This window comes from Fusarium fujikuroi, chromosome FFUJ_chr01 (genome assembly GCF_900079805.1).
Source record: "Fusarium fujikuroi IMI 58289 draft genome, chromosome FFUJ_chr01".
Taxonomy (NCBI): domain Eukaryota; kingdom Fungi; phylum Ascomycota; class Sordariomycetes; order Hypocreales; family Nectriaceae; genus Fusarium; species Fusarium fujikuroi.
In genome coordinates this window covers 3,531,232-3,552,300 of record NC_036622.1, presented here as the reverse complement: position 1 = coordinate 3,552,300, position 21,069 = coordinate 3,531,232, and the positions used below count along the sequence as shown (strand labels likewise).

General features: G+C 50.3%; 10 protein-coding genes; 5 read left to right on the top strand and 5 right to left on the bottom strand.

Moving 5' to 3' along the window:
- Positions 1-515: 515 nt before the first annotated feature.
- Positions 516-1,562, top strand: FFUJ_01012 (Methylthioribulose-1-phosphate dehydratase; the record flags this gene model as incomplete). XM_023568674.1 has 3 exons in its annotated part: positions 516-664; positions 884-1,408; positions 1,469-1,562. 3 exons carry the CDS (start codon positions 516-518, stop codon positions 1,560-1,562), a joined length of 768 nt encoding a protein of 255 aa, XP_023424520.1.
- Positions 1,563-1,986: 424 nt separating this feature from the next.
- FFUJ_01013 (related to protein transport membrane glycoprotein Sec20) lies at positions 1,987-3,195 on the bottom strand (the record flags this gene model as incomplete). XM_023568663.1 has 2 exons in its annotated part: positions 1,987-2,848; positions 2,900-3,195. The coding sequence occupies 2 exons, from the start codon at positions 3,193-3,195 to the stop codon at positions 1,987-1,989; spliced, it is 1,158 nt and encodes a 385-aa protein (XP_023424519.1).
- Positions 3,196-3,486: 291 nt separating this feature from the next.
- FFUJ_01014 (probable ribosomal protein YmL44, mitochondrial) lies at positions 3,487-3,841 on the top strand (the record flags this gene model as incomplete). XM_023568652.1 has 2 exons in its annotated part: positions 3,487-3,667; positions 3,729-3,841. 2 exons carry the CDS (start codon positions 3,487-3,489, stop codon positions 3,839-3,841), a joined length of 294 nt encoding a protein of 97 aa, XP_023424518.1.
- Positions 3,842-4,079: 238 nt separating this feature from the next.
- FFUJ_01015 (probable inorganic pyrophosphatase) lies at positions 4,080-5,953 on the bottom strand (the record flags this gene model as incomplete). XM_023568641.1 has 6 exons in its annotated part: positions 4,080-4,203; positions 4,274-4,357; positions 4,407-4,750; positions 4,805-4,924; positions 5,090-5,635; positions 5,783-5,953. The coding sequence occupies 6 exons, from the start codon at positions 5,951-5,953 to the stop codon at positions 4,080-4,082; spliced, it is 1,389 nt and encodes a 462-aa protein (XP_023425505.1).
- A 751-nt stretch (positions 5,954-6,704) lies between these two features.
- On the bottom strand, positions 6,705-7,786 carry FFUJ_01016 (related to meiotic expression up-regulated protein 14; the record flags this gene model as incomplete). XM_023568629.1 has 2 exons in its annotated part: positions 6,705-7,112; positions 7,172-7,786. 2 exons carry the CDS (start codon positions 7,784-7,786, stop codon positions 6,705-6,707), a joined length of 1,023 nt encoding a protein of 340 aa, XP_023424517.1.
- A 2,063-nt stretch (positions 7,787-9,849) lies between these two features.
- Positions 9,850-11,456, bottom strand: FFUJ_01017 (probable oligosaccharyltransferase alpha subunit; the record flags this gene model as incomplete). XM_023568618.1 has 3 exons in its annotated part: positions 9,850-10,129; positions 10,182-11,054; positions 11,110-11,456. 3 exons carry the CDS (start codon positions 11,454-11,456, stop codon positions 9,850-9,852), a joined length of 1,500 nt encoding a protein of 499 aa, XP_023424516.1.
- Positions 11,457-12,980: 1,524 nt separating this feature from the next.
- Positions 12,981-13,379, top strand: FFUJ_01018 (uncharacterized protein; the record flags this gene model as incomplete). The annotated part of the gene is made up of 1 exon (XM_023568607.1): positions 12,981-13,379. The coding sequence occupies one exon, from the start codon at positions 12,981-12,983 to the stop codon at positions 13,377-13,379; it is 399 nt and encodes a 132-aa protein (XP_023424515.1).
- Positions 13,380-13,653: 274 nt separating this feature from the next.
- On the top strand, positions 13,654-15,308 carry FFUJ_01019 (probable hexokinase; the record flags this gene model as incomplete). XM_023568596.1 has 5 exons in its annotated part: positions 13,654-13,783; positions 13,836-13,861; positions 13,911-14,321; positions 14,376-14,830; positions 14,885-15,308. 5 exons carry the CDS (start codon positions 13,654-13,656, stop codon positions 15,306-15,308), a joined length of 1,446 nt encoding a protein of 481 aa, XP_023424514.1.
- A 186-nt stretch (positions 15,309-15,494) lies between these two features.
- Positions 15,495-16,830, bottom strand: FFUJ_01020 (related to protein-arginine N-methyltransferase; the record flags this gene model as incomplete). XM_023568585.1 has 2 exons in its annotated part: positions 15,495-15,529; positions 15,582-16,830. The coding sequence occupies 2 exons, from the start codon at positions 16,828-16,830 to the stop codon at positions 15,495-15,497; spliced, it is 1,284 nt and encodes a 427-aa protein (XP_023424513.1).
- A 1,541-nt stretch (positions 16,831-18,371) lies between these two features.
- Positions 18,372-20,900, top strand: FFUJ_01021 (related to polyphosphate synthetase; the record flags this gene model as incomplete). XM_023568574.1 has 3 exons in its annotated part: positions 18,372-18,893; positions 18,947-20,563; positions 20,619-20,900. The coding sequence occupies 3 exons, from the start codon at positions 18,372-18,374 to the stop codon at positions 20,898-20,900; spliced, it is 2,421 nt and encodes an 806-aa protein (XP_023424512.1).
- Positions 20,901-21,069: the final 169 nt, after the last annotated feature.

The window sequence follows — 21,069 nt, the reverse complement described above, 5'->3', positions numbered from 1 at the left end:
TAGTAACCGCCCAACGTTCCCAAGCCATTGTTTCTGATTGTTTGAGACATTGCGCTCATCAGCCACGAGCTGCTTCTCCGCAGAATGACCTTGGACATAGAGAATGCCTCGCGATTGTTAATTGGCTAGCGTACAGTAGGTAGTTCTCACAAGAGATACTCTTTGATCACGGACGGGATGGATAATTTCGACAGCACAGAGCACAGAGCAAAGAGCACAGAGCACCCCAATCTATCTTCCTCAGCCACTCAGAGGCTCTGAAACCACAGCCTAGGGAGGTAGACAGGTGCGGCTTTGGCCTAACATTAGGTAGACAAGAAACTATCCACCACCATCATCAGCTTCAGCTGCACTACGCTGGCTGTGCTGCTAATATCTCATTTCCCAAACCTCAACACTCAACTGGATATCTGGATCTCTGTCTTCCCGGGCCGCTGCGTTCCGAATCAGAAACCCTCTGCAAAGACACAATTCAAAGCACGTTCCGTTTCTGCAGATCTTCCTCCAAAGACAAAATGTCAACTGAGCAACGCCCAACTGGCGATGCCCTCATTACTTCCGAGGACCCAAACCACCCTGCAAACCTGATCCCTTCGCTATGCGCAAAGTTCTGGACCCTGGGCTGGGTTACGGGAACAGGAGGCGGTTGCTCTATTCGAGATGAGTATGTTTATGTTTAGCTTGCTCGTTTTTGAAATTTCATCATTTTTTACCCCGCGACCCCGCCATGATGAGTTGGAGAAGGCGAATTTATTTATTACAAGACTCATGATACCGGTGTATACTCTCTTCAAGTGGATGGGAAATCGTCTGAAACTTCTCTTGAGCATTTGTTATCGAAATAAGGAGCAAACGTTTCTCTTAACTTACACCATGATCGCAGTGATCTCGTATACATCGCACCCTCGGGTGTTCAAAAAGAACTCATGAAGAACACCGATATCTATGTCATGGCTCTTTCTGAGCAAGATCCTAACCACAACAAGCTCAACCAGCGCACTTATCTGCGATCTCCTCCCTGCTACAAGCCTTCTCAGTGCACCCCCTTGTTCCTTGCTGCTTTCACCCGCCGAGGAGCTGGCTGTTGTATACATACCCACTCTCAATGGGCTGTTCTTGTCACCCTCCTCTTAGAATCCCAAGGCCCCGGAAAGGACCGGGTTTTTGAGATCAACAACATTGAGCAGATCAAGGGCTTTGGCCGTGGCATGAACAAGACAGGCAATCTGGGCTATCATGACACCCTTCGCATCCCAGTCATCGAGAACACTCCTCATGAGGAGGACTTGACCGAGTATCTTGAAGAAGCGATGGATAAGAATCCCGACACATACGCTGTCCTCGTCCGTCGTCACGGTGTCTACGTCTGGGGTGATAACGTTCATAAGGCCAAGACTCAATGTGAGAGGTAAGGAAGATATACCAAGCTCACTCGTGATCTGCGAATGATTATGCTAATACAACGTAGTCTCGATTACCTGTTCCAGCTTGCCGTTGAGATGAAGAAGCTCGGCCTTCCTTGGATCAGCGAAGTCGAGCAGATTGCTCCCCAGCGAACATAGTCGGAGAAGCAGTAAGAGTGTAACTAAAAATCCCGGCACCTTAGTTTGTGCTCTTGACGAACGGGATTGCTTACCAGGTAGTTAGCCTGGAAGCCAAACGAGGCACGGCGTTATGTGAGATGATGGCTCAAAGAAAATTCAAGGGTAGTCGATAGATGGATGAATGTGGTCGATAACATGACAATGACCAAGGGACGAAAAATCTCTTTCGAAGAATAGAGCATGCCACCATTGCGGATCATTCTATTGGAGAGGTTTTTATTTTTGTTTTTGACGGGCATCATATGTTCCAAAATTAATTTACAGTTCAGCCTGCGGATTCATGAATTTCGAACATGATGCTGACAAGACTTGCTTCATAGTTATAAGCATAATGCCTAACGTATTTAGGACGTTGTTACTATAACATTAGTAATTATACAACTCATAACTCATCTCTAGGGCGTTGCTGCTCAACAACTTCAGGCTCCTCCCACATCCTCTTCTTGGGATTACCGATATTGTCTTCATCACCCCCTGGGATATTCCCCAGCTCATCTGCCTCTCTCACAACGTTCAGAATCTTATCCACCTCCTCAAAAACTTCGGCCTGCTTCTCAGTGTCAACCTTGGCGGTAGGCAATTCATCATCCGGCAGGCCCTCCACCGGAACTCCTTTGCTCGCTTGTCCAGCCTCCTTCACCTGGCCCTGCCCAGAACCCGCGTGCATTACCGCACTGCCTGCTGACGTTCCCAATCCAAACATCAACCTCAGCGGTAGCCAAACAATCCACCACATCGGTCCATACAGCAGTCTTCTGAACAATAGCCAGCCGAGTGTACAAGCTAGCATGTAAAATGTCGTCTGAAGGTACCACGTATCGCTTTTCTGCGAGCGCAGCAATGTGCCTAATAAGTCCTTGGAGCTCGCCAGCATTGTGTCCAGAGAGCCATACGACTCGTTCAGTTGCTTCAAAGCAGCAGAAGATTCCGTCAGAGTTTCATGTGCAAACTCGCTACGGGCCAACTCCGCCTGGATCAAATCATGTGTTCGTCGTAGGGCGTTGGTCACATTAGCACTCGCACCAACGTTCTGTTGATCCTCTTCAGTGAGGCTCGATTGCTGCTTCTGAACATTCTGCTGATGGCGTGTAGGACGAGCAGTCTTTTCATCGTCAGGGTAAAGAGAGTTGGTCTCGGAGGTAGGCTGTGAAAATGATGTAAGGAGGATCTCGCGCTCTTGTCTTTGTGCCTGAGCGAGGCTATGCTTTGCCGACAGTCGTGCTTTTCGAAAAGAGAGACGGCAGCTAGAGTACGTTTAGACATAAATACCATTTTCCTCTCCGTGCAAACTATACCTTGCAAGCTCCTTTCCAATCTTTTCGACACTCTCTTTCAATCGGTCTTTGTCATGCTCTGCACCACGTAGAAACTCCACTTCTTCCTGTAAAAGCTCCTGCTCCTCTTCTCCATCTCGTAGAGTGCTCGTAATTTCTGCGCTGAGTTCGCCGCTCTCGCTGCTCTCGTCGTCGGTGGTCAAGGGCACGGAGCCAGGTTGGAATTTGAGTGTTGCGAGTCGATCGATAAGCTCTTTGAGCTGCGTTGTCGTCTCTTGCAGAGCCGTCAAACGCTCCTGCAGACCCTCGAAGGACATTTTCAGCTTGTTGAGCTTGCGATATTATGCTGGTGAAGAACTGTTAGGTATATGCTGCTGTGCAAGTCGATCTCGAAACGTGGTCCGTCATTATCATGACGTTGCAGTTAGCTGGGTGCCACCCCTTTAGGGTGATATGCATGTACCGAGACGTTATCGAACCTCGAAATTTCAGCATCGCCAAACTACCCGCCTATAGCTCTTGAGTGTGTTAACGACCACGTTCGACTCCCTTGCCAAAGCCAATTACTCTTGAGTATTTCACGAGCTTCGCCTTTACTCGCCGCCAAGATGATCACAAAGTTTATGACTGAGGTTTCGGCCAAATTCAACCCGTTCTCGGCCTGCGCAAAGCCAGCTCGTCTGTTTCTCACATTTCTGCCTCCGAATGCCCGAGCAAATGGAACAACAATCACATCGACCATTCTACCCCGAACTTCGAAAGAGCCCAGCTCCCTACGAGTGAAATTTAGTACGTAATACTAGAAGGCTATTAGTTTTGCCCAGGGGGTCCAATGGCTAACGAGATGCAGAGGATGGCAAGGAGCTCAACTTCGACTGCCAAAAGATCAACATCAAAGGACTAGTGGAGGAAGTAGACCGACATTCGCGTCAGCTACAGAAGGCAGCCGACTTAACAGATTAAAATTTGTGAAAAACATCGCTATGCTTTATCACTCTGCGAAAACGGCGTTTAGGAAACGAACCATGTACATATACGAAACCCAGTATGGCATAGCAGGGGTTGGGGGTCTTGTATAATATTACGACAATTGGCATCATTTTTATATATTGTTCTTGAGTATCTCCGTGCTCAACTTTTGTCAAGACTACATGTCTGCCATACTTCTTCCTTTTATGCAAGATGGTTGATCTATGAACACTTAAGCAGAGGCACCGCTGATGAAGAACCACTTGTCGATGGAAGCATCGATCTTCTCGGCGGGGACGTCCTCGTTGGGAGGCAGAGGGGGGAGGCTGGTCAGGAGAGACGCGAGAAGGAGAGTTCTGGACAGTGACGTTGGTGCTATACAGACATTAATATCAACAGTGTTAGGAAGACAGGTTAGAGACTTACGTGGAGACACCGCCGGCAGGGGTCTTGCCAGTGATGAGACGCTCCCAGGCCTCAGCACACTCACGGACGACGTCGAGGGCGTAGCTTAAAATTGTCAGTCTTGGGCTCAATGAGCCGGAGTTTCAGAACTCACCTCTTGTTCTTGCACTCGCCAGTGAAAGCAAACTGGTTCTCGGGCTTGCCATCGGGAATCTTGTAGATACGGAACCACTCGTTGGTGGCACGGAGGAGACCGGGAAGGTGTCGCTCGACATCCTCGACGTCGTTCAGCTTGGAGGCGAGAGGGTCGTTGATATCAATGACGATGACCTTCCAGTCAGTCTCCTCCTCGTCGAGGAGAGCCATGACACCGAGGACCTTGACCTGCTTAACCTGGCCAGAGTAACCAACAAGCTCACCGATCTCGCAGACATCGAGAGGGTCGTTGTCACCCTTGGCCTTGGTCTCAGGATGAACGGAGTTGGGATCCTCCCAAGTCTGGTGATCGAGTTAGGGATGACCACGTCAGATTGGGGTAAATAATGAGCATACCTGGGGGAAGGCACCGTAGTTCCAGAGGTAACCCTTGTGGGGGAAGCAATTTCGGACGTATCGAAGCTTGCCCTTCTTGATATCCTGCTTGATGGGGTTGAGGAGCTCCTCCTTGGAGATCTAGAGTGAGGGTTTTGTCAGTATTCATGTTTTGCGTTTTGTCGGTCTGGGCAACGATTGCGCAAGGAGGAGGAGGGAGGGGTAATATAGCACACGACAACTGTAAATAAAGCAAAGCGTGCCGAGGAGGTAACAAGACAGCAATTGATGTTGACCAGAACATACCTCGAGCTTGGCATTGGTCCATCGAGGAATCTCGACAACCATGTTCAGGATGGTCTGCTCCTGGTTGGCATAGAGAGGAATATCATGGAAAGGAGAAACGGGCTGGCCATCCTTCTCGATGTAGACTCGGTGCTCGAGGGTGTTGGGAGCCGCAACCTTGCGGACGGTGTAGTTGGAGGCCATATCGGGCTTCTGCTTTGAAACGGGACCTGTTGGTGAGGATGAGGAGGAAAAGTGTCGAGCAATCTGAGCTGTTCGACGGGAAGAAATTTTGGAGGTTGACGTAGCAGCAGAGTGAGAATAAGAAGAGGATGGAGGGGGCGGGGCACCACTGGTAACGACACTATGGCTCCCGCCGGGGCCTGCAGCGGCAGCGGCAGGGCTACGTGCTGCCAGCGATGCCATGTAATTGGCCCGGCCAGGTACTCGGTATGGCGACAGCGACGGCGCTGCGGAGGGACTGTACAGCAGTGTCCCAGTGGCTGCGGTGCCTGTGACTGTAGTGCGCAACGACCTCTGGAGCAGCAGAAGCCGGGAACTTTGCGGCTGTAACATCAATACCAAGCTGATCTTTAGGGGGCGGCTTGAAGTGGAGCAGCCCCGGGGAGAAGGGTGCAAAAGGGAGAGAGGAAAGGGATCGGGAGGTTATATCAAGAGTATACGGTGGAAAGAAACCTTATGGCTAGGCCTTACACCGCGGTCGTCGGCTGTAGCGCAGGGCTTCGAGAGAAACCGAGGTCGTCTTTTCGCGGGCACGGGAGTTGGGTTTTCGGACGGTTGATATGGACCAGAAGCTAACTGGTTCTGGATATCATGATGGGTCTCAGTTGTGCTAATTTGATCCTGATCGCCATGTCGTGCCATATCCACAGAAAAAACACGGCCGACAGCCCGGAGACAAGTCATGACCCGATGAACCTATTTCATTACACCTGCAGCTAAACGGACTGAAGTAATGTCTAGATTCAAGGTCCTTCTTATGCTCCCCTCTTGTAGTCAATCCAGAATATTGACGGCGAACACGATTGATTATTTCCTTCTGCCCTGCAATCAAACCTTTCATGAAAATTCTTCCATCTCCGTAACCGGAACATGAGCCGTCTTATTATTAGGTGCAACACCAAGATGCAGACCCCATCCATCCACCCCGTTTGAGAAGCCAGAGCCCCAAATGATGCATCAGGACCCACGATACTGATCACCTCATATCGATTGGTGCTGAGTGATTCAACAATGAATTGAACATGAGCCTAAGCCCGTAGTTTGCGCCAGGAGCCGATTCATGGTCGTCGTTCTTACACCCAAGGTGCAACATACACTACGAACCTCAACATGACACCATTTAAACTTTTGATAGGCACGCCTATTCTGATTCAACTAACGAGACTAACTAATCAATAATAATAATCAAAGGATATAAACAAACAGCACTTCAAAAAAAACCCCCTCATTACCCGGACTTATTATACCTAGGAACTGGTCCCTCAACGACGCCCAGACAGACTGCGATGACAGCAAGTGAACTTCTCGCCTGCTCAAGAGAACGGAATGATCGAAACAAAATCACATACCAGAATCGGCGCCCTTATTCACTCTACTGCAATTGCCAACTTAATTAGCCAGCGACCTCAGCATAGACAGAGGACTTGGTACCCCGTTGCTCCAAAGGAGAAGTGTCGGATTCAACTGTAGCTGCCTCAGACTGAACAGGAGACGAATTGTCTCCCGAAGCCAGAGGCTCCTTTCCCTTTCCCTCAAGGGTTGGCGATCGGCTTTGGACTGGAGTAGAAAAGCCCTCGGCCTCGGGTCGCCAGTCTCGCAGATCATCCTCAGCATCGTTAAGGATTTGGCGTGCCTGGGAGGAGTGTTGATAAGGCACTCGTGTATCGCCAGGGACCACAGGCGAAACGTCGAGAAGCTCCAACAGACGGCGGCCATGTTTGGCTAGGATGATCTGCTTTTCGGCACGCTCGATGGTTGCCGCGAACTCGGCAACATAGGCGTCCTTGAGCTTTTGTCGGGTCTGTATGATTGGTCAGCCTTGCTCAAATAGTTGATGACGCGATGCTAGTCGCAACTCACGGTGTTGGTCAATTGAGCCTCGGCCACCAGGTTCTCAGCCTCAGCCCTCACCAATTCCTGCTCAAGGACAGGCAATCTTGTGCTGCCAGGCTCCTTCAACTTCAACTTCTGGATCTCATCGGCAATCTTGTCCTTGTTTTCGCGGCTGGGTTGCACACTCTTCTCGGTGTTTCGAATAGCCTTGAGTTCGGCGCGAGAATCATCAAGAGCGTGAGCATATGCGTCCTCCTGCTCGCCCATTTCACTTAGGATAACTCCCACTTTATCCGAAATATCACTAATACTGTCATCTCCGGTGTGCTCACCCCATTCAGATAACTGGGTTGCGATGGAAACTCGCTCACGGCCGGCGGTCTCATGGGCGCCAATGAGGTTGTTCTCTGATTTGATGAGGCGGAAAAGCTTACGGGACAGCTCAGGTTGGACCTGGCCGCGGAGTGAGTTGAAAGAGAAACCCGGGCGCTTGGCTCCGGCACCAGCGCCAGAGCTGCCCTTGGATTTGTTGGATCGAATGGAGAGTGCGCGATTCCTATAAAAGGGTTTTATGTCAATCGGGCTTTCCGAACATAGTGATTCATGGCGTGAAGGAGAGGCGTCGAAACTGAAGCGAGACATTGTATTTTCATATACAGTAAGGTTGGCTAAGGCGCGACGACAGATGAAGTTTGACAATTGCTGAAAATGCTAACGGGAGCTTACATGTTGAAGACCTGAGGAAGGATAACTACCAAGGTAGAGAGCCAAGGTAAGGTAGGTAGGCAGGCAGGCGAATCCTGCAGTTATCGCTCAAGAGTGACCGCGACTCGGCCAGAATGCACCTTCTTCCATATAGTCAGCTTTCACATCACAAAACATTCTTGCCTTCTCCGCTTCCTCCTAATGGAACAGACAAGGCCCAGCACCTCCTGACACAAATAGGTGACAGCTTACAGTGGAATAAGGCGATTCAAGAATTCAGCTGCAGAGCCGCTTTGGGTGGTAAATCACTGCAAATCGTCTGGGTCCGGGTCAGGTCTCTTACAAGGGGGATGGATGTAAGAGGTCTCCAGATGTTAAAGCTGCCGATACAAGGCAGGGGTTGTGCAGGCTTTAAGCAAACAGGATGGCCTTTTGAACTGACGTTGACGACACCATCTTGGATCTGCCCTGCTTTCGGTAGCACGAGTACATGTTTTCAGCTGCACCTACGCTCACATTTGGAGTAACTCGCTGTATCTGTCCTAGAGAGCCTTTGGATGTTCGGTGGCGGAATGCAGAGTGATGTCATGAGCTCTTCTAGCGACGATCCAGCCTTGCGGGACACTCCGCACCCCGCCCAAACGATACGTCAACAGGCTCTTCCAAAGGGTCACAGAGTGGCAGCTCCAAATGACGAAGGTCCGTGGCTCCCGAGAAAGAAGCACGAGGCTCAGCCTTTCATGTAAGAGACATTGATCGAATAGTATCTTGAGATTCTTAAGTTGACCTCTTTTCTACTGTCACAACTTATGATCAACAGCCAATTGAGCCAAAGCCAACAAAAAAAAACTCCATCATATTTGCTTGCGCTATGTCGCCCATTCCTGTGCATTATTAATAACGCCCACCCTGTTTCCAATATCTTTAACCAGACAGTTTCCCCAAAAACCTTGCCCAAATAGTCATACGTTCCTCATTTATACATTAAACACATTGCCAATGCCGCTAAACACAGCCCGCCAAGTACCGCATGCTCTGTACAACGTCATCGTCTCTAATTACACCCACAATTCAGCATTGGCGCCCTCAGTCGATCAATAGCGCTCATAGACAACAGTGCCACTGTTTCGTGGGCTGTGGCTGTAGGACCGTCGAGAGACACTGGTGTAGCTTGCTCGGGGAGAGCGTGAGTGATGATGGTGATGGTGGTGATGGTGATGATGACCTGTGTATCGTCTAGAAGGCGTAATCTCTTCGTGATAGTAGTACTTGGTCCTGGGCTTGGGTTCACTGCCGAAACACATCCTGGTGGTTGTTTGAGGGTTTGTTTGGCGAGGGTGAGACTGGTCGTAGCTGTGATAGGACAGGATCAGTCGAACGAGATCGTTAAAGCGACTGTAAAGTGAGACCCTGATTTATCAGCCTCAACTTGAGAGATTGGTTGTCAAATTATAAATGCAAAAGAATGTGTGAGGCTTCGAGGAGGGTTCTCATGTTCAATCTTATACCAGTGCCCTGGTTTCCTTTGCCCGGTTTCTTTTGACTAACCCATGCTGTCAGAACCTGGCGCAGACAAGGAGAGGGTCCTCAGCCAGGGTGGCCATTCGGAGCCTGTCTCGCCCACCCATCTCAAGCTCAACTGGGAGACACAGTCCCTCCACACATCCTTCGTGTGGTACCAAGTCCGTGTTAGAGCCTGGCAAAGTATACAAGAGGCTCTCAAAAGAGGCTGGGCCTACCTGGCTTACGGAGTTGCCCGCCTTTACGGATAATGGCTTGGACCCTGTCCTTGGTGGTGGCTTTGCTGCCTTTGTCAAGCGTGCATTTGATTGTCATATGATGCCTCTTGCGTCTTGGAAACTGGAAACCTAATCCATTTACTAATACGGTCCCCCTATTTTACACTTTTACATCTTTCCCAGCAACTGCTTCCAGGCTCTTCATCATGTAAAGGTGAAGACCCCTCAATCAAAAGGCACGTTCCGTTTCTATTAAAGCGTCTATTTCTTGGGCTTAAATCCCACCTGCACCTGGCCCAATGCCCAGGTAGTGACAAAAACTACCATGGCACTGGCAAAGATGACCAAAGGTTTTCGAAGAGCGCTCGAGAGAGGCGCATCGTAAGAGATGATGAGTTGGCGGTCTCGGAATTCGTCGACCAGGTTTCGCGCCTTAATGCTGACAGCTGTTCTGCCGACAGTATCGAGGTAGGTTCTGGTCAGATCAACCGAGGTAGATACGATCGATGATTCGGGAATGTTGGTGTGGAACCTGACGTTCCTGTATCAAAGTTAGCAAAGGGACAGATAGTGTGCTTGGACTGTCGGCTCACTCGGCGCCTTCTGGAAGGAGAATATTGACGTTGATGTGCTCATATTCAACGCCTTCTGGCTGCTTGGGGCCTTCGAGGAAAGGAATTCGAAGTACGAAACTACCAGCGGCGGTTTTTCGCAGGAAGTTGGAAGCATCGGAGTTCCATCCAATAGTGAAAGGATATCTCCATCCACCAAAAAGAGGGTATCGCGGCTTTAGAACAAAAAGAGCGTCTCGGCTGTCGGTTCGCCAAGTAGACGTCGTGACGTTGCCGATCACATCTGTATAATAGGCGTCCACGCTTCCGCCAGGAAGAGGAATTCGCAACTGGTCGAGGTAATGCGAAGGACGAACTCCCGCAACCCCATGCTGACGGTACAACGAATGCTGAGAATATTTGATTCGATCGAAGTTGTCAGAAAGGTTGGCACCGCCGTGATACATCTCGTAGTGCTCCTCGAAGGCGATGTTGCCGCCCCAGTGGCTGACTTCAATCAGACGGTCCAGCTCCTTGACGTGAATAACCGGTTTGGTAAACTGAAAGCGAACGTTTGCAGGGAAGACAGCACCGGCGGGCTTTTCATCGAAGGGACCATATATGAGCTTGGTGCCCTGCTTCACAGGAAACTCCTTGGCCTCGCCACTGCCTGGAAGCTTTGTATAATCGGGGACGTCGGCCGAAGCAGCCTTAAGCTCGGTCTTCTGCTTCTTCGTGATGTAGGCAGATGGTGCATAAACGGAAAAGTTGAAGCTCAGGTATTGGTCATCGTCCTGGGAAACGGCCGCGGGGAGAGGAGTGTAGGCTTTCAGGTAGTAGTAGGTGATTCCGAGCGTTTGTTGAGCACCAGGCTTGAGCGGCGTTGGCAGTCGGATACGATAGTACTGAACATCGCTATATTGCACCATTAGTAGTGAACTGCGACATAGCCAGGCTCGAAAACACATACCTGAGAGGATCGTACTCGACAGTCTCGGCCACGAACGGTCCGGCGTTCGCGTCCTTACGATCCTTAACTTCGAAACCTCCTATACGAGGAAGCTGTTCGGCAGTAAATGGCACATAGTACTCTGTCTGTGGCTCCTTTGCAACGTTCTCGACGAGGACATTGATCTGTTCCTTTACGTAGGTCTTCTCTAGAGAGATGACGTGCACCAAATTGGCGTTCTTGAAAACCTGTGGAGGCTTAAAATCGACGGGCAGGATGACCTTTGATGTCTTGGAGTCTGTAGTTGCGCCAGCGAGTGCGACAGATATGAAGCTAAAGAGCGCCGTGGTGATGGCGAAAGGCTTCATGATGACGGCTTAAGATGGGGATACACTCATTTATTGAGATATCCGAAGCTGTCAAGAATAAAAATTTGTCGTGGCCGTGTACCGTAAGGTAATTGTGGTCAAAGTTTGATTAATGCAAGCTCGCAACTCTCGAGACACCTCAACTTCTAGACCCTCCTGAGACAGCTCCCCAAAAAGCATACGTTGCCCATTTGGCGCGTCAGCGGAAGCTTCAGGGTAGGTTCCGTAGCTAGCATGTCTAACCAATGAAAACGTGGCTAGATCGCAGCTCGGGAGAATCGTAGCGCCGGACCCGAACCCCCGGTACCTTAGCTAAAAGGTGGCTGGCCCAAGCACCCCTTCTTCCTGATGAGGCGGGAGATAGGTACCTGAACGGCAGAAGAACCAAGTACCTAGCCTTGGAGATCCCCCCCACGAAGGTGGCTTACTGGGACCTGACATCATGTTACCAAGCTGGAGCTTAAACTGCCCAGAGTGAACGTGGCCGACCCCCATGCTCCCCAGCTTATGAAGGTTGAGAGCAGTGAAACATGTGCACAGTCAAAGTATCATGAATTTCATACTGATTTTGACTTCGAAGAGATGGCACTAACCAAGAGGTGCAACTAAAAAAAACGCAATTGGAACTCTAACGTGTTGTGCGACTTTCAGTCAGAGTAACCACTAATAAATACCAACGGTCCCCTCCATCAACGGCCCGACAAAATGGGCTCCAGTTGTAGTTGAGGAGAAGAGACAGCTCAACCCACACGCATCTCAGACCACGAATGTCTAAGCGTGAGGTGCCTGAGTTCTTGTTCGGGCTAGTATCATTGTTGAGGAGAGATGTCTCTTGTTTGCTTCTTTTGCAACGAAGCGGTCAATCTACCAACCCACGAAGGATATAGAGGTGGCTCGGGTGCCCAGTGAAGGGGAGCAGACACAAGTGTTCAGTAGAAACCAGGTGCAGCCTACATACCTACTATATTTTGGATACCTACATAGTATGTAGGTACTAAGTTAGTTGAGGGTCAAGATGGCGGAGACCTGGGACGATCTGGCTGTCGCCAATTGGTCACAAGATACAAGATCAAGTACATGTCAACCTTTATTTACAGGTAGATGTACTTTGCTTCTGGCCGATTGATGACATGAGAAGACAACTAATAAGTCAACTCCCTGCAAATCTCCCGCTCAACGGCCTGTCCTGACCTCGACTCACTCAATTTACTCCAGTCCAGTCCCTCCAAGACCTGCTAGCAGGTACCTACCTTACCTACCGACGTAAGGTGCTTTCTTCTCCACCTCCCTTCCATCCCATCCCATCCATATCTGGTCTGCTTTAAAAACCCTGTATCCCCCTACCTACACCATCCTCCCTATACTCCTCAACCCATTCTAAGTTCTAATTGTGTTTCTTTCCTTTCGTGAATACCTCCTTCACCCTACAAACATTTCTACGGTGACCTACGCGCTACGAAGCTTCAACACGACACTACCCCGCCAAATCCGAACCCCGCCAAAAGTCAAACCTCCCTCATCAAAATGGTCGGTCTTGGTCCTCGACGTCCTCCCTCCCGAAAGGGTACGTACACTGAAATGCTATCACTTGCTATCTTATGTTATGACGTCCCCACGACCGAGAAACTCTATAACTCGTTGTTTGGGAGCATCAATTCCTGCTGGCCACGAGCTGTTGCTTGTCCACGAAGAGGAAGCTCGCTCGGTGGGGCAGAGCCAGCAAAAATGCGCCGCGATGACGATGTTTCTCCATCCTCTGCAACATTCCTGGTGACGAACCTTGGAGGCAAGACGAAGTCGTCTTCTAGAGTCACGACGGTGAAAAAAGCCGCCGTGCGAGATCGAGAGCCATCCTCATTGGCTCTTGGGGCTCGGCCAAGAATCGGCGACAACAATGATAATCGAATGTGCATGCAACTATGACCTCAAGTTTCGGGGAAACAACGAATTTGCAGATAAGGTGTATTACGTGAGCTTGTACTTCGTGGTTACTGAATGCTATTGGGTTTGCCAGCTGGCAATCACTGTACTACTGTCAGAATGTAGATGCAGTGCTTGTTCAGTGACCATGCAGCACTGAAGTCAAAATGCGCTGCCCTTCTGTTAACCTTTCTCACCTCAGAGTCTCTTGTTTTTCCAACTACATCCAACCAAAATAATATCAGCCAGCTCAAATCTCTGTTGCTAACGATAAATCATGTCAGGATCAATGGCCGATGTCCCTAAGGATCTCGCCGATGAGATTCACAAGCTCGAGAAGCTCTTCACGGTAGAGTCCGCTAAGCTCAAGGAGATTACCGACCATTTTGTCTCCGAATTAGCCAAAGGTGAGCCCTACTGTTCTGTAGACTACAGGGACGACTGTCTGACTCTCAATAGGCCTCAGTGTTGAGGGGGGTAGCATCGTGAGTTCGAAACAGACACCTCCAATCCTGCTTCTAACCAAGTCCATAGCCTATGAACCCTACCTGGGTCATGTCATACCCCGATGGCTATGAAACCGGAACCTACCTGGCCTTGGACATGGGCGGAACAAACCTGCGAGTCTGCCAAATCACCCTGACCGAAGAGAAATCCGAGTTCGATATCCTCCAGTCCAAGTACCGCATGCCCGAGGAGCTCAAGTCTGGTACATCTGAGGAGCTTTGGGAATACATTGCCGAGTGTCTTTACCAGTTCCTCGAGACTCACCATGGAGACTGCAGCAAGCTGGAGAAAATTCCTCTGGGTTTCACATTCTCGTACCCTGCCACCCAGAACTATATCGATGAGGGTATCCTGCAGCGATGGACCAAGGGCTTCGACATCGATGGTGTTGAGGGCAAGAATATCGTGCCCATGTTTGAGGAGGCCCTGAAGGCTCGCGTACGCTGAACATCACTCTCAAACCCCAAGAATCGCTGCTGATCATGTGAATAGGGCGTCCCCATCAAGCTTGCGGCTATCATTAATGATACTACTGGCACATTGATCGCTTCAGCCTATACCGATACCGCTATGAAGATCGGCTGCATCTTTGGTACTGGTTGCAATGCTGCTTACATGGAAGACTGCGGTTCCATTCCTAAGATTGCCGACCTGAATTTGCCCGCCGATCTGCCCATGGCCATCAACTGCGAGTGGGGAGCTTTTGACAACGAGCACAAGGTCCTCCCCCGAACTGCCTACGATGTGACTATCGATAAGGAGTCTCCTCGCCCAGGACAACAAGCCTTCGAAAAGATGATTGCTGGTCTCTACCTTGGCGAGATTTTCCGACTCATCCTTGTTGACCTTCACGATAACAAGGCCATCCATATCTTTGAGAACCAAGATATCGCTCTGTTACGCAAGCCTTACTCCCTCGATGCTTCCTTCCTGTCTGCTATTGAAGAGTACGTTTTCTTCTTTTGGCTGGGTTTACGTACACTGCTAATTTTCTGCTTTAGGGACCCCTGGGAGAACCTGACTGAGACGTATGATCTCTTTGTCAAGAAGCTGAACCTGAAGCCCACACGCCCCGAACTGGAGCTCGTTCGAAGGACCGCCGAGCTCATTGGCACACGTGCTGCTCGCCTTTCGGCTTGTGGTGTTGCTGCTATCTGCAAGAAGAAGGGATACGAATCTTGCCACGTCGGTGCTGATGGCTCCGTGTTCAACAAGTACCCCTACTTCAAGGAGCGAGGAGCTCAGGCTCTGCGAGAGATTCTTGACTGGCCTGCGAAGACCGACAAGAAGGCCGAGGACCCTATTGAGGTTCTTACTGCTGAGGACGGCAGTGGTGTCGGCGCTGCCCTGATAGCCGCACTGACCCTTAAGCGAATCAATGAGGGCAACATGGCGGGTATCCTCCATCCCGAGAACTTCAAATAAGCATGAGCGGGGGTCGATTGATGAAAGGCGCGTGATGGGCATCAAAGGTTAATATTAGGATTGGACGGAAAACGAAGATAGACGTGGACTTGAATGAAAGCACGAATAGAGACGAAGGGTTTCTTAAAGACTATCAAGAGCATGTGCCACTGACAGGCCTGGAATTCTTTTGATGGATACATTCGTCTAGCCCATGAATGTGCAAATAGGCAGTCGGTATTCTGCGAAATGAAGTTAGCTTGATAGTGATGTAAAATATGTGGTATGTCTTACTGTCCAGGGTCCAGTATCGTCTCCGTACGCCCTCCCACTCTCCCTCACCAGCCTTTTCTAGACCAGACATGTTTACATCACTCTCCTCCCATTCGACATCGAGCCCTGCATCGGCGCACTGCATCTCGACCACCTTGGTGTATACGTCGTAGCAGATCTTTCTGTCAGCTCCAAGGCCATTGAAAAAGCTAAACTTGCCATCCTGGTCCATGATGCCAATGATGCACTCAGAGAAGAAGTGACGTAGCTGAGAGTAGTCTTCGCCAAAGGTGTCGAAGTAAATGGCATCATAAACCTCACCATCTTCCAGTAATTTTGGCACAACATCTTGCCACTTGCCCTTGTGCACCTTGAAGGCGCCCTCTTCAGGGCCGCTCTTCTCCCAACTAGGGCCAAATTTGGATTCATCCTTGGAGAGGTGCTCGAGAACGCTCGGGTGTGCCTCGATGATATGATGGCGTGATGGCTTCAATTCAGCGAACATACCATCAACGATACCCATGCCGAAACCAATGTTGAGGATACGTTTGCCGGGGGCTGAGTCGGGAATCAGACCGGCAACCGACCGGCGCATGATGTCGGTCTCCCATGCCATCATGACGCCGTTGAGGTCAGAGTCGACGAGCTTGGCATCGTCATATACAAGTTTCGAGTTTAGATATTCCTCACTTGTGACTTGCTTCTCTTGAGCGTCAGGCGGAATGAACTTGGGTTCTTCTGGGTGAGGGGCGGTGTCTTCAGCGGATACCAGTTGAGGAGCTTCTTCGCCATCTTGTTCAGCTTCCATCTCTTCGTCACCATCATCTGAACCAGATGACAGTGCTTCATAATCCCCCATAAGAGCGAACAAGAGTTCAGCTCGCACTCCAGCCTCTACACAAAGGTCGTATAGAGGCTTACGGCCAAGCCTAAGGGCAAGGCAGCCTGGTGTCTCATTGTTGCTATCGACATCGTTCCAAATCGCACCTCTCAGGAAGAGATCGTGAACTATCTCTTTAGCCTCTTCAACGGAGCCATCCTCTTCCTGGTCGTCATCGTCCCCAGAAGCTGGCCCGCAGGCACGGATAGCTGCATGCAAGGGTGTCTCCCCAGTCTTGGGGTCCTGAGCATTTGCCTTGCCGGTGGTTTTTAGCAGTTTCTGCAGACCACTTCTATCATGACCCCAGGCATGGTACAGGACCTCCCGGATCTCGTCTGGGCAATCGGAGGATATGCGCGCCGGCATGGAATCATCGATTTTGTGAGCCATGATGAGGGGCACAAAATAAAAACTGTGTCGCGGGGTCGAGGGGCACGGAAGTTTGGAGATGGGTGGACGATACCCGAGCTACAAGGGTTGAGCAACGAGTGTACCTGTCTATCTATGCATATAGTAAGGTTGAAGCCGGGTTTTCGAGTTGAGGCTGTAAAAAGGAATCAAGGCCAAGTTTGTGCTAGGGTTGGATCTGTACAGGTCTAGAGTTCAGTGGTGAAGCATCTTGATCCGAAAAAAATGGGGGCCGTCTCTGGATGGTGCAAAGAAAACAGAATATAAAATCTCGCATTAGCTATAGCGAAGGTCTTTCACTTGCTATGAAGTGTTTTGTCGTTCTATATTAGTTACTAAAGAATGATGTATCAAAGTTATCAATGCGCAGAGGTATAAACATTCCCCCACAACTTGGAAGTACATCATAGGCAACTACCCAGGGAAGGGTATGTATGATAATTACAAGCCCTTTACTTTTTTATATGATATTTTATTCCTCCAGGGTATCGAATTCGACACCGAGCCTCAACATATTTCTCCACCTTGTGCTACTAGTATTAGCTGGTCTCCACGGCTGAATCGATCCACTCTCGCAATTGGGCAGTTGGGGATTGTAGTGCAATGCCGGTAAGATGCATTTACACGTGCATGAAAGATGTTTTCTGACAAGCTTGGGCTTGGGTGCCGAAGGGCTCAATTGGCGAATAGGACAGCGTCAACTCACTTGTTAGTAGGTAGGTAGGTACTGCAGTCAATGCGTATCCCGTGGATGTACTGTAAAATGACGCTGGCGCATGCCTACATTGCACAGCACCTTGGGCGAGACACCCCAAATACCTTAGCTTAGGTAGGTATGGAAGAACGGCCGCTAAGAAATACGGCGGACCCTCGCTTCAGCAGCACCAGTTTTTCTCGTCGGACTCCCCTGTCCTCTCTCTAGCCTCGCCATTAAGTTTCCTTCAGTGACGTGCACGTTCCTGTAGCCACCAACATGATTCGCCAATCGTCTCAGGTTCAGAGCTTGTCTTGAACAGAGCTCTCGACCGTGACAACGCCAACTAAACCCATGTCGGCCTGCTGCTCCACATAACGCCCGGCCTAAAGTCAGTTGCTCGACTAGTCAACGATAACAAGACAAAGCGAAGCGACGAAAGAGTTCACATCAGGTCAAGGCAAGGAAACCTGGAACTTTTCTCGTACCTGGAATCGACTTACAGTGCTACGGTTACCTTGCATATTCGTTAAAATAGTTCGTCCGTACCTGACCTGCCGGCTCGGAAGCCCTGACCTGTTTTGTTACGCCTCGGTCATCTCGTAACTTTCGGCGACACCAAAAACATTGTCTCTCTCGCCCTCCTCTTCTCTTATTATCGTCACCAGGTAAGCCCGCAAAAGGTTTGTATCATCAGCATTCGTCGATTGACTTCCTCGGCTGCACCGTGGTCAAACGTTCCATATCTCTTCCATCCATCATCATCAATCAGCCTTGGCTATTCGAGCCCAATTCCTTGGATGTTGTATCCAGCCTCTTCAATGCGCACATGCTGATCGTTCAAGACCTCAAGACACGTTCCAGAACCTGGCTCAGTACCCGCGACGGCAAAAATCTCTCTGTCCGACCCGGCGTCGTCGTCATGAAGTTCGGAGAGCAGTTACGCTCCAGCGTTATCCAGGAGTATCAGTGGTACTACATCGATTACGAAGGTTTGAAAAATGAGCTCAAGGGACCTACAGGCCCTTTGAAGGCAGGCAAGGGCCCAGAATGGACTGAGGATGACGAGACGCGCTTCGTCGAAAGGCTCGAGTTAGAGCTCGAAAAGGTTCACACCAAGCAGAAGGTCAAGGCTATGGAGATTGCCCGTCGAATTGCTGTGAGCGAACGCGAAGTCAAGGATGTGGTTAATCGCCTGAATGAGCGTGGACTTGGCGAGAATGGCCCCAGCGAGGAAGAGTTTATGCTTCTCGAAGAGGACCTCAGCGACATTATAGCCGATGTCCACGACCTTGCCAAGTTTGTGCAGCTCAACTACACCGGGTTTTACAAGATCATTAAGAAGCACGATGTAAGACTCAACCCATTGGAAATAACGTAGCCGTTGCCTAACGAAAGTTCCAGAAAACGACCGGATGGCACCTGAAGCCCGTTTTCGATAGCCGACTCAAAGCCAAGCCCTTTTACAAGGAAAACTACGACGCCGCTGTCATCAAGCTGTCGAAGCTCTACGACCTCGTCCGAACTCGCGGAAATCCCGTCAAGGGCGACAGTGCTGCGGGTGGAGGCCAGGCCAACTTCATCCGACAAACGACTAAATACTGGGTGCACCCTGACAACGTCACGGAACTGAAGCTTATTATCCTGAAGCACTTGCCTGTTCTCGTCTTCAATGCTAACAAAGACTTTGACCCGGAAGACTCAGCAATCACATCGATATACTACGACAATCCCGACACCTGGGACCTGTATGAAGGTCGACTGAAGAAAACTGAAGGCGCCGAGGCGATTCGACTTCGATGGTATGGAGGCATGAAGACAGAGACGATCTTCGTCGAGCGCAAGACCCACCGTGAAGATTGGACCGGCGAGAAGTCTGTCAAGGCTCGATTTGCCATGAAAGAGAAAAACGTCAACGCGTACATGAAGGGAGAACTCCTGCCAGCCGCCATCTTTGAGAAGGCACGCAAAGAGGGCAAGAAGTCTGAGAAGGCCATTGCTGAGGACGAGCGACTGGCCTCTGAGGTCCAATATTCGGTTCTTAAAAAGGGCTACAAGCCCGTTTGCCGATCTTTCTATAACCGCACTGCGTTCCAGCTCCCAGCCGATGCCCGTGTCCGAATTTCGCTGGATACGGAGCTCACAATGGTGCGAGAAGACAATCTTGATGGCCGTGTCCGCTCAGGAGACAACTGGCGCCGTATGGATATCGGTGTTGACTACCCCTTTTCGCAATTGCCTGCCGAAGACATTGAGCGGTTCCCTTATGCCGTTCTGGAGGTCAAGCTCCAGACGCAGTCCGGCCAGAAACCACCTGAGTGGGTTCGCCAGCTTATCTCGTCTCACCTGGTGGAGGCCGTGCCCAAGTTCTCGAAGTTCATCCACGGTACGGCGACGTTGTTTCCTGATAGAATCAACCTCCTGCCTTTCTGGATGCCTCAGATGGACGTAGACATCCGCAAACCCGTTACTCATGACTTTGGCATTCGACGACCCGGGTTGTCAGGTACCACCAATACATCTGATGACGACGAAGAGCTTGACTCGGATGACGAGGAGTTGCAGGCTTCTGGCCGCAACGGCACTAACGGCGAGTCGAGCGCACAGGGCGCTCGTGGTCTCCGTGAGATCCCCCCTATTGACATGGAGGGCCAGATGACAGACCTTCCCGCGGCCGATGAAGACTATGCGATTTACAACTCGGATGATGAGTATGATGAAAGATACGAGCTGGCGCAAGCCAAGAGAAGTGGAGGATGGCGCTACTACTCGACATTGCTTTCTGCCAAGACTCGACATATCAGACAACATTTTGGAAAACACGCGATTTCTGCGCTCAAGCTTGCTATTCCTGCGCCTAGAAGCACGCAGGTTGAGCGCAGTGACCGGCTGCAAGCCTTGTTTGGGCACGATCCTATCCAGACTAAGAAGTTTAAGGCGCCCCCTGGCAAGAAGATCTACGTGCCTGTACGCGTGGAGCCCAAGGTCTATTTTGCGGCTGAAAGAACATTCTTGGGATGGGTAAGTGCTTTGATGTCAAGTAGGTGTTCATTTACTAATACGCTTCGTTTGATAGCTCGAGTTTTCTATCTACATCGGCACAATTGCTGTCACGCTACTCAACTTCGGTAGCCATCCCACACCTACCCACTTCTGGATTTCCGGCCTCTTTACATTATTGGCTATCGCAAGCCTCGCCTACTCCGTGTTTACCTATCTTCACCGAAGTAAAGGCATTCGAGAACGTAAGGCCATTGGGTTCTACGACCGTTGGGGTCCAAGTATTCTCTGCGGAGCTCTGTTCGTAGGCGTAGCTGCGAACTTTGGGTTTGAGGGTAAAGAGAGAGGCATCTGGTAGGGACAAGGAGTCTTAGCCTTGGTGGGCATTGTTGCGTGCATTTTTGTAGCGGTGCTTGAGATACAGTCTTAGTCTTGATGGGGTGGAGGGGGTTGTGCAAGGCTTGGTTTGGTTCCCTTTTGTGTAATATGAGTTCCTCAGCTGAAGAGGTGGACGCGATAGGTCAATT